We start from the raw sequence: 15,619 nt of genomic DNA, 5'->3' as shown, positions 1-15,619 counted from the left end.
TTATGAAGACTATTTGGAATTTAGAAAATATGCAAGAAGAATACTTTTCTCTCATTCCCAAGAGGATTGTTTACATTGATTGGTTATTTTCAAACTGTTCATAATTTTTTTTAAATCTTATATAAATCAAGATAAAATATAATCTGTAGTTTTTTAATCTCTTCAAAAATGTAGAAAAAGTGTTTCATTTTTAACATGTTTTTCACAAACTAATGTTAATCATTTCAATGGAAAAGTAATAGTTTTATGTTTTTGTATATGAACTAATTTATTTACTTACAGAATTTTAATTTTAACCTCCATCAGTATTACTGATTATACTATAATTTATATTGTGAATTTTAAAGAACATTAACCTAGAGTGTTCAAGGCAAAAGTTTATTTTTCTCACCTTGCTGTTTAACTAGAGTCTTTTTATTGATAGGTGACATCATAAGGTATCAGTGTCTGCCAGGATTTACTCTGGTTGGCAATGAAATTCTAACATGCAGATTGGGAGAGCGGCTTCAAATGGATGGAGCACCTCCTGTTTGTCAAGGTATTATAAAGATATAGTTTAATTTGTATGTTATTTTGTTTATTATATAAGGATTAACATAATTACATATATCAATAATTTAAAAAGTATATCAATAGTTAAAAAACAGTTTTGAGAGATATATAGTTGGCATAATTTTATTCATTTCATTATATCTTATCCACTATCTTTCAATTTTTTTTAATAAACCAAGCTGTCTAGCATTCAATGTTTCCTGTTCCTGAAAAGAATAGATTTCCCAACTTTCATAAAAAATTATATCTGATGTAACTTTGTTGTTTTCAAGAAGACAGACGTCTTCTTGACAATAGTAACTCTTACTTGATTACAGTGATAATCTCACTAGGCCTTCAGGTGATTACCATCTCCTTTGAGAATACTCCAATGGCAACATTGGATGACATAAGATGCCTGCTTGCTTTTTACCACAGCTATTTTAAACAAAATTATTATTAGAGAGGTTAGAAGTTTCTCCATTTTACACTAGGCAGAAGAAAAGACAATTTGGCAGATGCTAGCAAGTTATGATTCCTCCCCTGAATTTTCCAGACAAAGAACTTTAAATTTGGATAGAGATTCTAATATTTACCATTAGGTTTCTTGTATCTAAAATAGTGTATCTACATTCTTGTGTTAAGTTCCTTTTCTTTTTTTTTTTTTGGAAAGATTTTTATTTTCAAAACATATGCACATGTAAATCATTATTGGTCAGAGAAATGCAAATTAGATGACTCTGAGATACCATTACACATCTTTCAGTTTGGCTAAGATGACCAAAAAAGATAATGATGAATGCTGAAGGGGATGTGGGAAAACTAGGACACTAATACATTATTGGTGGAATTGTGAACAGATTCAATCATTCTGGAAAGCAATTTGGAATTATGCCCAAAGAGTTATCAAAATGACAATGGTGAGACATCATACCAAAATTTATGGGATGCAGCCAAAGCGGCAATAAGGGGAAATTGTATACCTTAGAGGCTTACTTGAATAAAATAGAGAAAAAGAAGATCAATGAATTGGGCCTGCAACTTAAAAAGCTAGAAAAATACCAAATTAAACCCCCCCAATCAATTACTAAACTTGAAATTCTAAAATTAAAAGAAGAAATTAATAATATAGAAAGTAAAATATCTATTGAACTAATAAATAAAACAAAGAGTTGGTTTTATGAAAAAATCAATAAAATTGATAAACCTTTGGTAAATCTGATTAGAAAAAGGAGAGAGGAAAATCAAATTAGTAGTCTTAAAAATGAAAAGGGAGAACTTTCCACCAATGAAGAAGAAATTAAAGAAATGATAAGGAGTTATTTTGCCCAACTTTATGCCAATAAATTTGATAACCTAAGCAAAATGGATAACTGCCTCCAAAAATATAGGCTTACCAGATTATCAGAGGAGGAAGTAAATTGCTTAAATAGTTCCATTTTAGAAAAAACAAATAGAACAAGCTATTAATCAACTCCCTAAAAAAAAAAAAAATCCCCGGGACCAGATGGAGTTACATGTGAATTCTACGAAACATTGAAAGAACAATTAGCCCCAATGCTTTATAAACTATTTGAAAAAATAGGGTATGAAGGAGTCATTACCAAATTCCTTTTACAACACAGACATGGTACTGATACCTAAACCAGGTAGATTGAAAACAGAGAAAGAAAATTATAGACCAATCTCCCTAATGAATATTGATGCTAAAATCTTAAATAAGATATTAGCAAAAAGACTACAGAAAATCATCCCCAGGATAATACACCACGATCAAGTAGGATTTATACCAGGAATGCAGGGCTGGTTGAATATTAGGAAAACTATCAGTATAATTGGCCATATTAATAATCAAATTAACAAAAACCATATGATCATCTCAATAGATGCAGAAAAAGCATTTGATAAAATCCAACATCCATTCCTATTAAAAACTCTTGAGAGTATAGGAATAAATGGACTTTTCCTTAAAATAATCAGTAGCATCTATTTAAAACCAGCAGTAAACATCATATATAACAGGGACAAACTGCAATCATTCCCAATAAGATCAGGAATGAAACAATGTTGCCCACTCTCACTGTTACTATTTAATATTGTATTAGAAATGCTAGCTTTGGCAATAAAGGTTGAGAAAGAGATTAAAGGAATAAGAATAGGCAATGAGGAAACCAAATTATCACTCTTTGCTGATGATATGATGGTATACTTAAAGAACCCCAGAGATTCTACTAAAAAGTTATTAGAAACAATCGACATCTTTAGCAAAGTTGCAGGATAAACCCACATAAGTCATCAGCATTTTTAAATATCACAACAAAACCCAATAATTAGAGTTACAAAGAGAAATTCCATTTAAAGTAACTACTGATTGTATAAAATATTTAGGAATCCAACTGCCAAAGGAAAATCAGAAACTTTATGAGCAAAACCAAAGAGTTATCAAACTGTGCATATCCTTTGATCCAGCAGTGTTTCTACTGGGCTTATATCCCAAAGAAATCTTAAAGGAGGGAAAAGGATGCACATGTGCAAAAATGTTTGTGGCACCCCTTTTTGTAATGGCAAGAAACTGGAAACTGAATGGATGCCTATCAGTTGGAGAATGGCTGAATAAGTTATGGTATATGAATATTATGGAATGTTATTGTTCTATAAGAAATAATAAACAGGATGATTTCAGAGAGTCCTGGAGAGACTTACAAAACTGATGCTAAGTGAAATGAGTAGAATCAGGATATCATTGTACATGACAACAACAAGATTATACTAAGATCAATTCTGATGGACATGGCTCTCTTCAACAATGAGATGATTCAAACCAGTTCCAATGATCTTGTGATGAGGAGAGTCATCTACATCCAAAGAGAGTACTGTGGGAACTGAGTGTGGTTCACAAGATAGCATTTTCACTCTTTTTTGTTGTTTGCTTGCATTTTATTTTCTTTCTCATTTTTTCTGGTTTGATCTGATTTCTGTTGTGAAACAAGATAATTGCATAAATATGTAGAAATGAATTGTATAAATAAATAAATCTGCCTATATTGGGTTTAGCATGCATTTCTACCATGTTTAATATGTATTGAACCACTTGCCATCTAGGGGAGGGAATGGGGCAAGGGGAGAAAATTTAGAACACAAGTTTTGGAAGGGTTAATATTGAAGAATTATGTTTTGAAACATAAAAAAAAAAAGCTTTGATAAAATTAAAAAAAAAAAAAAACATATGCATGGGTAATTTTTCAACACTGACCCTTGAATAGTCTTGTGTTCCAAATTTTCCCCTCCTTCTCCTCATTTCCCCACCAGATGGCAAGTAATCCAATATATGTTATATATGCTAAAATATATATTAAATCCAATATATGTAAACATATTTATGCAATTATATTATTGCATAAGAAAAACCAGATCAAAAAGAAGAGAAAATGAGTAAGAAAACAAAATGCAAGGGAACAACAACAAAAAGAATGGGAATCTTATGTTGTGATCCATTGTGTTCAGTTTCTAACAAAAAAATGCCTTAAGAAAATGGTTTCTGAACCATCTACCAATCACTTCCAATTTTCAAGAGAAAAAAAAAAGTCTGCTTTATCTCACTTTATATAATAATCTCAACAAATTATTTTTATGGCTTGTGCTTTATCCAGAAAAAAAATATTAAAATTTCATGGCATAAATATACCTTTTAAACATATGTTAAGTTAATGTTTAGAAATAAAACTGAAATTATCTTAATTTTAAATTCCACACAAAGACTGGTTAATCTTGGAGTCTTCTTAGTTCTTCACTGTTTCCCAATGCATAAGTCAAATCAGTTGCCAAATCTAATATTCTTTGAAATTATTCAGCTTTTATATTCACATAGCTGCCTCATTATAGTATGTAAAGGCTATGACTCTAGAGAAGTACACTTGAAAGAAGGTTGCTCAATAGAATTGATAAGATAATGGTTATCTAGTTTAGCATGGTGAATAGAGAACTATTGTTCTCTAGTTCATGTACATAGTACTTAATATAGTTCTATGAGATTGACACCTATGATGATGTGCTTATAATAGAGTATATAAGATCCAACAAGGACTGGATGAGAGACATTCCATCTCCCACCATGCTGGTGGTTGGCCTGTCCTCCTCCACTTCTCCACTAAAGACTAAGGACTTGGGGCTGGTCCTGAGATCCTCCAGAAAGCCAGTCTTGACACTATATTTTAATCACTCCACTGTGAGGGCTCTAAAAACCAATGGTACGTTTTGTCACCCCAACTTGGGGGCTCTACAAAGCAAGACATTACATTTGGACGTGTAGACTGCTGACTGGCTAATTGGCTGAGACTGCTGATGAAGACTGGGAAACTGAAGGATACAATAAAAAATTTGGATTTTATCCCTGACTATTCTTGTGGTGATTACTCTGCTGAAAGGAAGGCTGGTCCTAAGACCTCCAGAAAACCAAACAGAACATTACAACAGTGGGCCTTCATCAAATCAAATCTAACCTCTATACATCATGGATGTAAAATACTAAACTTGAGGGCCACATGTAGTCCATAACTCTCCCAAGTGTGTTCTAAACCACATTAAATTGAGAAATATTTAACAAAATGGATAAAAATACAACACAACATAGAAAAGATTAACTAACTCAATATGCTCTTGCAAGAATTCTTATGTACAGCTTAGTGGCCCTATTTCTATTTGAGTTTGACACCAGTGTAATATTCCAAAAGTAGTTATAGAAATTTACTAATCTCCTACTCAAAAATCTCCAGTGTCTTCATAATGTTTTTACATAAAAATACATGCTTCTCTGTTAAATGTTTGGTATTTAAAATTTATGACAATGATTCTAGGCTACTTTTTCCATGCCAATTACATTTATTCATCTTTTTGTTATTGAGGCATTTTTCAGTTGTATCTACTCTTCATGAAGTCATTTAAGTGATTTGCCAAGAGTCACACAGCTAATAAGTGTCAGAGGCTGGTTTAGAACTCAGGAAATTATCTGGTCCTAAATAGACTGGACCCTAATATATTTAATTCAAACAATATTTTGACTTTTTCCTAGTGGAGAGGAGTCATTTCTGGCACTATTTGTTTTATCTCCTTTCCTCCTCACAACCCTAGAATAGAGATGAAATTATAATCCTGTGACATAGTTGAAGAAACAGAGACAAAGAAAGATTACATGACTTACTCAGGTTATCTAATAAGTGTCTGAGGTAGGATCTGAACTGAGTTATTCCTTCATCCACTTTAGTCCACCTTTTTCACCACTGTATCATTCAGGAAATGATTTGACAACTTTTGCTCAAACTTAAAAAAAGAATATCTCTCAAATCCGTTCCAAAGATGCAAAGAGTTTAGGTTGTACTATGAACAATTTGCAAAGGAGTCCCAAAATAGAAAATTATTTACTTAATTCATTGATACTTTCATGTCTCTCATTATCAACATCCGCTTATCTGCATAAGATAACTTATTCTGTAAAACAAAACAAAACAAAACAAAAACATCTTATATAGATACAGTTCACTGTCTTAATTACTTTACTATTCCCAAATCACCTGGTTAAGTTCTAAATTAAAACACTACATTACTTCTTATATTAAAAAAATAAAAAAATTAAAAAAAAACTGTGAATGTACAAATACTTAGCTTTGTTCTCTACAAAATGAGAGTCATTTTCTAGATAATTACAATTTTTTTCATAATAAGTATGACTTATTTAACAAAATATAGAAACACCTTACTCCTCAAAGAGGTTAAAATGAAATTATGATGTTGATTTCAGGTAATGCTAACTCTGGAAGTCATTTAGAGTCAATTAGATTTCACAAATATTTGAGTCCCAAATATTTGTGCTTGTTACTTGGTTATACAAGAAATATCATCTCTAAATTACTATTGATCAGAGAAATTCAAATTAAGACAACTCTGAGGTATTGTTACACATCTCTCAGATTGACTAAGGTGACTAAATAACTAAAATGGAGGGAATGTTGGTCAGTGATTTTTTGTTTGCATATCACTGTTCACTCAATGCAGATTCCAAAGTTGAGATACAACAAAGTGTGAATCAGTTCTCTGCTGCTTGTGCTAATTTTGGTCTAACAATTAACACTGAGGAAACACAGGTACGACAGCAGTAGCATTGTACAATTCATATCTGGAACTATCAGTTACAGAAAATGGAGAAATTTTGATTACTGTAGTTAAGTTCACTTACCAGAACGTACATATTAACAATAAGGCTGATACACACATTACCAGAGTCAGAAAAAAAAAAAAAAATACAAGGACACTTTCAAGGTCTCTCTTAAGAACTTTAAAATTGATTGTATGACATGGGAAATACTGGCATAGGACCACTTTGCATTGTGAGCCCTCATAAAAGAAGATCCTGTGTTCAGAGCAAAATAACATTGAATTAACTCAGAAGAAATTTAAAAGGTGCAAAGTTATTGCTTGTTTGGTTTTGAAATAAATCTCTTTTAATTATAAACTCTGAAGGGCTCTACTAACATTTGGGGGAAATTAATTTGAACCAAAAAAAGCCTGATTTATGATTTTTTTTTGCTTTATAACTAAATACGTAGCCAAGTTCTATTGTGGTTTTAAGACAGTTGTGGCACTTGCCCTAAAGTTTAGCTAGAAAGCCATCCAGTCAGTAAGCATTTATTAAACCCCCAATATATTCCACACGCTGTATGGTTACAAAAAGGCACAAGATAGTCTCAGTCACCAAAGAACTCACAATCTAAATGGGGAGAGAAGCAAAAATATATGTATAAACATGAAAATTAAAAAAATAATAATAAAAGAGGGAATGTACTGGAATTAGGAAGTGTTAGGGAAAGTTTCTGGTAGAAGACAAGATTTTACTTAGCACTTTAAGGAAACCAAGAAGCAGAAATAAAAAGAGAGAACTTTCCAGGTGTGAAAAACAGGTAGTAAAAACAATAGAAGCTGGGATATGCAGTATTTTGTTTGTAGAACAGTTCAGTCACTAGACTGAAGAGTAAGCAGCAGAGAGTAAGGTTTTAAAAAAAATGGAAGTTGGGGGAAGAGGGTGAAAGATTGATCATGAAGGACTTTCGATGGAAAAAAAAGGAGAATTTTGTATTTGAATCTGATGCTGTTTGGATGGTCTAGATTAGTGTCTATAAGAGAGTTGTTAAGAATCCCCTTTAAATCAGCTATAGGTTTTAAGAGTGAAAGAATTCACTCATTCCCGAATTATTAGTTGTAAAATGAAAATTTATTGTTGGATAGAAATCAGTTTACCAAGAGACTTCTCTAGTGGCAGATCTATGGAAAATAGAGTTTTGCACTGAGAATGCAGTTCTTAGTGGACACAAGGTCCTGGCAGCAAAGGAGCTACCAAGGTTCATCTGCAAAGACTTTAGTTGATAGAAGTTATTATATTGAGTGTCTTGGTGGGGTCTGGGACAGCCCGAGCAGAGCAGGTCAGCCCCGATGGGGGCTAGTGGGTGGAGTACCAAATTAGCTCATCTACAAGCTGGATTTTAGCTTGAGCTGGATTTGAATAAAATTGTATAGAAGATCTTTAATTGAATAGGGTTGGAATTATTTTGCTCAGGACTGAATCAGCCCTCCCTAGATAACAGAATGAAACTGTTTGTCTTGTTTCCCTCAGGCTGGGTCCCTCACTGAAGCAGAGTTGAAGGAGATTTTCTCTTTCAAGGATTTTTAGAGTTTTGGGGTTCCTTCTTCAAATCTGCAGGTGATAACATGGTTGGACCTATGCTTCAGTAAAATAATTTTGATGACTGAATGGAAAATGGATTGGAGTGATAAGAACCACCAGCAGGCTATTGCAATAGACAAAATATAAGAAGAGGAGGGTAGAAGAGTAGTAGAATTATCAATGGAAAGGATTTTGAGAGCTATTGCAAGTTGATAGGCCAGAACCAAAAAAAAAAAAAAATGGTATATAAAGGGAGGTCATGAGAAATAGTAAGAATTCAAAAATGATATCTGGGTTATGATGCTAGAATTTGGAAGCATGGTGGTGCCCTTAACAGCAATATAAAATTTGGGAGAGGATTTAATATGAGTTTAGCTTTGAAATATTGAATTTAAGATGTCTACTGGACCATATAGTTTGAGAGTAGAGGTCAACAGATAGGTTAGGGAAGAAGATAGATTTGAAAATCAACAACACAAAGATGTCAATTTAATCAATTGAGACTAATGAGGATACTAAGTGAAGGACTGGAAAGGGAAAAGAAGAGAACCAAGACTAATTTGGTAGTACACATACAATTAGAGAGTTAAATGGGATGAGATTCTAACTAAGGAGATGGAAAAGGAGCATTGTGATAAGTAGAAGAAGAATCCAGAAAAGTACCAAAAACTTAGAGAGAAAAGAGTATCAAGATGAAAAGAGTGATTAACATTGTCAGAAATATAGAGAGGTCAGTGAGAATAAGCATACAGAAAAGATCATTTGTTGATGAGCTTATCAGTAACTTTGGAGAGACCATTTTTGATGGAATAATTAGAATCAAAATCTGAATAGCTCTATTATTTGAAGTGAGGGAGTAGTCCTTTGTTTAGGACAAATAATCAAGTGTAGAGATTGCTAATTTTATTTCTCTACCCCCACTGAGAGTAACAAGTAACAATTGTTTGTTTGAATTACTTGAAAGCCTTGCCATTATATAGAATACAAATGATGAAAGTAGGAAGAAAAGGGATAAATACACAAAAAGCCTTACCAAGAGTAGTAAAAATTTACCTGCACTATATTTTAAGGAAAGTATTCTTTAATTAATTAATTAATTTTAATACACATTGTTTTATGAATCATGTTAGGCAAGAAAAATCAGAACAAAAGGAGAAAAAAAAAAAAAACCTTGGGAGAGGGGAAAAAAGAGAGAAAAGCATTAACATAACATATGTTGATTTACATTCAATCTCTAAAATTCTTTTTTGGATACAGATGGCATTTTCTATCCAAAGTTTATTGGGACTGCCTTTGCTCACTAAACTACTGAGAAGATCCAAACCTTTCATATTTGATCATGGCACATATTCTTGCTGTGACTGCATACAATATATGCCTGGTTTTACTTGTTTTGCTCAGCTTCGATTTGTATAAATCTTTCCAGGCCTTTCTAAAATCAGCTTGATCATTTTTTATAGAATAATAATATTTCATTATCGTCATATACCACAACTTATTCAGCCATTCCTCAAATGATGGGTATCTACTCATTTTCTAATTCTTTGTTTCTAGCTGCTACAAACATTTTTGCACATGTGGGTCCTTTTCCCTTCTTTATGATTTGCTTGGGATACAGACTATGCCCTTTGGTCATAGTTCCAAATTGCTCTCAAGAATGGTTGGATTACTTCACAATTCAACCAATAGTGTCTTAGTGTCCCAGTTTTTTCACATCCCCTCCAACATTTATCATTATCTTTTCCTCTAACCTTAACCAATCTGAGAAGTGTGAGATGAAACCCAAAGTTGTTTTAACTTGCACTTTTCTAGTTAATAGTGTTTCAGAGCATTTTTATAAAACTTTATATGCCTTTAATTTTGTCATCTGAAAATTATCTGTTCATATCCTTTAACTATTTATCAAGTAGGGAATGATTTGAATTATTACAAATTTGACACCGTTTTTCATGTATTTTAGAAATGAGACTTTTATCACAAACATTGTTTCTAAAGATTTTTTTTCCAGCTTTGGAATTCCTTTTTTTTTCTCCCCTGAGGCAATTGAGGTTAAGTGACTTGCCTAGAGTCACACAGCTAGGAAGTGCTAAGAGTCTGAGGCCTGATCTGAACTCAGGTCCTCCTTGAATTCAGAGCTGGTGCTCTATCCACTGTGCCACCTAACTTCCCCCTGGATTACTTTGTTAAATTTTGTTTCTGATAGTTTTCTTTGTGCAAAAAAAAAAATGTAATTTAATGTAGTCCATTTTGTCTTTCATAATGTTCTCCAATTCTTCTTTGGTCATAAATTCTTCCCTTTTCTAAAGATCTTCAAGGGAAACTATTTCTCTCCTAATTTTTATGGCATCATCCCTTATGCCCAAATCACATATCCATTTTGGCCTTATTTTGTATGGGACATATGTATGTATATCTATGCCAAGTTTCTGACGTATCATTTTCTAGTTTCCCCAGCAATTTTTGTCAAATACTGAGTTCTTATTCCAGAAGCTGGAGTTTAACCTGCACTATTAAATAAAATATATCTTTTGAAATTTGAAAACTGAATTTATTTTTTATTTTTAATATTATTTTGCAGAATAGAAATGTCATCCATCTCTGTATTTCAATAGCATTTTTGATCTTTTGAAGGAGTTGGAGTAAAATAGCTAATAAAAAAGGACTCTATTAGGACTTAAGAAGCTTATGTTCTTTCCTAAGCTTTGCCATTAAATACCTGTATGTCATTAAACATACAATTTTATTTCTTTGAGTTTGTTTTTTCATGTGTAAAATAAAGGGTTTGGATTAGGTGATCTCTAAAAGTATCTTCCAGACATGACATTCTAAGAACTTTTCTTTCCTTAGAATTGAGTTTGCATAACCCAAGCATAAACTAATCCACCTCAGCTTTTAACAGATATATAACAGATCATTGGGTATATCAGAGATGCAAGTATACACAAAGGAGTCATATATTATATATTCCATGTATTTTTATAACTGAAATTTCATGTTTATTTTACATCAATCTATAAAGATAAAAATTACTAGAGAGCATTTGTTAACCTTTTTTCTATGACTATATCTTGACCTATTTATGTTAAAACAACAAATTGTCTCTCTTAGCATATAATTTAGTACCCAGCTTCTTAAAATTCTGGGTTGTAGCTTCATTTGGGGGTTTGTAACTGAATGCAGAGATTGCAAATTTATTATTTATTATCAGTAAATGTTTGATTTGTATGCTAATTTTATATGACTCTAAACTTTGGTTCATATAAAAATTTCTCAAGCAAAAAGGAATAGTGAGAAAGTTTAAGAAGCCCTGATTTAGTTAGTGCACAGTCTTTTCACATCAAACTCTTATTATAGAAGTCAAATCAAATAATGCATAGAATAGATTTATCCACTAGTTCCTAGGATCTAAAATATTTGTATTATTTAATAACTTTTATTTTTTTTTTTTATAGTGCTCTGTCCTGCCAATGAATTACGATTAGATTCAACGGGTGTCATATTAAGTCCAGGATACCCTGACAGCTACCCAAATCTTCAGATGTGTGCATGGAGCATTTCAGTTGAAAAAGGCTATAACATTAGCATGTTTGTAGAATTCTTCCAGACAGAAAAGGAATTTGATGTTCTTCAGGTGTATGATGGTAAGTGTTGGCCTTATTTATATTCTTAAGTTCTTCTTTCATATATCTTCAATAAACATGCAAAACATTTACTAAAATGTGACATTAAAAGTATCAAAAGAAATATTTGAAAAGGATTTAATAAAATATGAATATAACAATTAGATGATCATTTCACTATATATACATATGTGTGTGTGTGTATATATATATATATATATATATATGTTCTTATCATCTTTGCATTTAAGATGTCTTTTAAAACACAGTTTTGTGTCTTATATAAAGTTTCATAAAAAAAATATAGATAGATAGATTCTTCCTGGACTTCCAAATTATAAAACACCCACAACACATTTAACTTACTTGTAAATTTTGAAGTTGTTTTCTTTTAAAGCAGGGAGCTTGTTAGTATTTATGTAATATTCACATGAGATTTTGTGTCTACATAATATTTGTTTTGTTTTTTGTTTTCTACTTGAAGGACCAAATATTCAAAGCCCAGTGCTTATTTCACTCAGTGGGGATTACTCCTCTGCTCTTAATATATCTAGCAATGGTCATGAAGTTTTCCTGCAGTGGTCAGCAGATCATGGAAATAATAAAAAAGGATTCAGGATAAGATATATAGGTATGGGTTTGTATGTCATTTGTTCCTCTTATTATTTACATATTTGGTGTAAAGTTCTTATGCAAGTATTTCATTAATAAGTCTTCAGAAAATGACTGACAACCTGTAATTGGTTCATATTCAATATTATCTATTTAGACAGCAAAGAAGCCAGAATAACTATTTTCTGGAATTCTACAAAAGCAAAGGGTATGATAACCCCCTTTATAATCAAAGGCTATTCATTAAGGTTGAGGAGATATTTGTTTCCTGTCTCTTATTGGGGTAGCTTGCTTTTATTCCATCTTATTGTAAAATGGAATTTTTTGTAGTTTTTGAAAAATATAGCATGGAATGTTGACTTTACTTCCAGTCTCTTTTGTAAGGCAGGGAGAGTTCTTGTGTTCATAGTTCATTCATAACAACCCTGTACCCTTGAGGGAACCCTACAAGATTAACTGAAAACTAGCAATTCTCTGTCAAGACAGCCTAAAAAGTGTAAAAGGATTTGATTTGTAATATATTACTAATGAGATCTCAACTTCCCTCAGGGTAGAAACCAAATATTATAGCTTGTGCATTCCCCATAGCACCTAATAGTGTTGGTCATACAGAAAATGTGTATTAAATGGTCATTTATTGATTTATATGGAACATACACTCAGGGAAAAAAATAACATGGTATTTGTAACAATAATTAGTCTGTTTTAGAAATTTTCAAATAGAAAATAACTTGTGTCTTTGTGTTATTAAAATACTTCAATTATATTATTCACTTGTGAATTACTTGTACTATTAAGAGCTTTAATGATTTTGACAAAGAATAAAAATGAAGTCCCTAATTTTGTTTTCTGGGATGCTTTTTATCAAAGTTTCTATCCATTGTCTCATGAATCAAAAATCTAAAAGCATTTATTAAACACTTACTACTTGTCAGGAATTATGCTAAGTTTTGAGGATGCAAAGAAATGCCTATATTCAAATTCACATTATTTGAACTTATATTTTTATAAAATATAATCATTGATTCCATCCCAATGGAAGTATATAGTTTAAATCTGAATAATCCTACCACTTCATGGAATTCATTATTTATATTAATCTTGACCTAGTTATAAATAAAAGAAAAAAAAAATCTCCCTATCCTCAATGAGTTCACATTCTAATGGAATTAGCATGTCAAAGAAATACCTCTATAAGTTGATGAGTCAGTGATCTCCTAGGTATGGCAATATTTGCAGTAGTACAGATCCCAGACTTGCTGTACCTTCTCACCATATTCAGTTCATGTCTGCCTTTGCTCTAGTTTCAATAAAACTATTCTGTGGGTAACTATGAATCACCCAAGCTGTCCATCTATTATTGCTTACTCTCCCTCCATGACTAGACCCACTTCTCTTTCCAATCATGAATATCTTTAATAGTTTATTTTGCTCCATATTTTTCAATAAAATAATTGTTGATGACATATCAAAGTCTACCAATATGCCTACATTGAAAGATCATGATTTTTTTTGTTACCCATAAAACATCAATAGTTACTTTGCACTCTATATACCCACCCAGCATTCATTATACTAACAGTATAGGAAAGATCCCCCTCTGGAAACTTCACTAACTCATACTGGAAAAGAGAACAAACACTAATTAAATACTTATTCTGTATGAGATACTTTACAATATCATATTATTTAATCAGAAATTTGTGTATAATATAATTGTTTTCATAGGGTGGATAATAATGTTTAAAAAAGGATTTCATTAGTATCATTAAGTAGTTAGGAATCATTTTAAAGGGCTATAGATAGATTGAGTTGTCTTATAAAGATATAGAAATGTATGAGTCGGTAGTTTCTCACATTTTTTTAAGTTATTTAAAAAAATTTACTTATACTCATATTTTGGGGGTAGTATGTTATCTTTGAAATGTCTTAAACATTAGTCTCTGATTATCTTCAAAATTACATTTGGTTTAACATAAATTTCATTGTGTCTTCTGTAGTCAGATACAGTCAATCATTCTACTCACCCCGACCTTGTGTATAGCAGTCCAAAAAATAAAATAGGAAAAAATAAAAAAAAATTATTGATAATTTATTAGGAGAAAATGCTATAGAAATTCTAGAAAATGTTTTGGTCCACCATTTGATATCTTTGGTTCCCCTAATTTCTTTTTTAGGATTATCTTTTATTTTTTCAATTAGCAATCATTTTGTTCACCTTCCATATTCCTTTCTGATAATAAAAATAACAAAAGCAAAAACACAAGCCACATAACAAATATGTATAAACAAAATGTAGCAAAAAATTTCTCATATTAGCCATGTATTAAAATATCCCTCATTCTGTATATTGAGCTCATGACCCTTTTATTGAATGGATATTTATCCTTGGCACTCTAGAATAATGATTAGTCCTAGTGTTAACAGTGTTCATTTTTACAATGCTGTTACATATGTACATTGTTTTTCTGCTTCTGTTCACTTGATTTTGTAACAATTAAAATATTTTCCTGGTATCTTAAACTATCTGTTTTATAATTTTTTATGGCAAAATAGCATCTTGTTACTTTCATAGAATATAATTTATTTAGTCATTCATTAACTGCTGGATATCCCATTACTTTCTAGTCCTTATCATTTATAATTGAACTTTCAAAAAACAAATATTTTTAAATTTTTGATCCGATACATATTTCACATTATCTGGAAAGTTTTTTTTTTTTTTTTTTTTTGTTGTTGTTGTTGTTTTTTTGTTTTGTTTTGTTTTGTTTTTAACATATTTGTTTTCCTACCACTTTGTTTTCTGTTTATAAGTATGTGTTTCTTTGTGTTTTGTCATTTATAATTTTAGTTGTTCTGAGATAATGGTATTACATGACTCAAAGTTACAATAGCATTTTTAAGACAATAGGAAACATTTAAGAATCACTGAAAGAACTATGTAATTTTCTTGACATGCGATAGGGCAGGATTTAGTCAATTATGCATTGGCATAGCTTGTCTGCAGTACAAATATCGTAGAGCTAATTTAGTCAGCTGCTCTTTAACTTCATGTCATATAGAGCTAACACACAAGGTGTACAAAAAGGTATGTTAAATTTAAACTTAATAACAGCATAAAACATTTTGTTATTATTTTGAACTT

General features: G+C 31.3%; 1 protein-coding gene across 1 annotated transcript in view; it reads left to right on the top strand.

Moving 5' to 3' along the window:
* The first annotated feature begins 440 nt into the window (after window positions 1–440).
* LOC127547617 (CUB and sushi domain-containing protein 3-like) overlaps window positions 441–15,619 on the top strand; it is a 49,044-nt gene continuing 33,865 nt past the window's right edge. The window contains exons 1-3 of the mRNA XM_051974540.1: window positions 441–538; window positions 11,695–11,883; window positions 12,347–12,493. Of these exons, the coding sequence (XP_051830500.1) occupies window positions 511–538; window positions 11,695–11,883; window positions 12,347–12,493 (364 nt within the window). The 5' untranslated portion in view covers window positions 441–510. The remainder of the gene's footprint in view (window positions 539–11,694; window positions 11,884–12,346; window positions 12,494–15,619) is intronic.

Source organism: Antechinus flavipes, chromosome 1 (genome assembly GCF_016432865.1).
Source record: "Antechinus flavipes isolate AdamAnt ecotype Samford, QLD, Australia chromosome 1, AdamAnt_v2, whole genome shotgun sequence".
NCBI lineage: Eukaryota > Metazoa > Chordata > Mammalia > Dasyuromorphia > Dasyuridae > Antechinus > Antechinus flavipes.
Note: the sequence above shows the minus strand (reverse complement) of the source record. Positions and strands in the feature narration are given on the sequence as shown.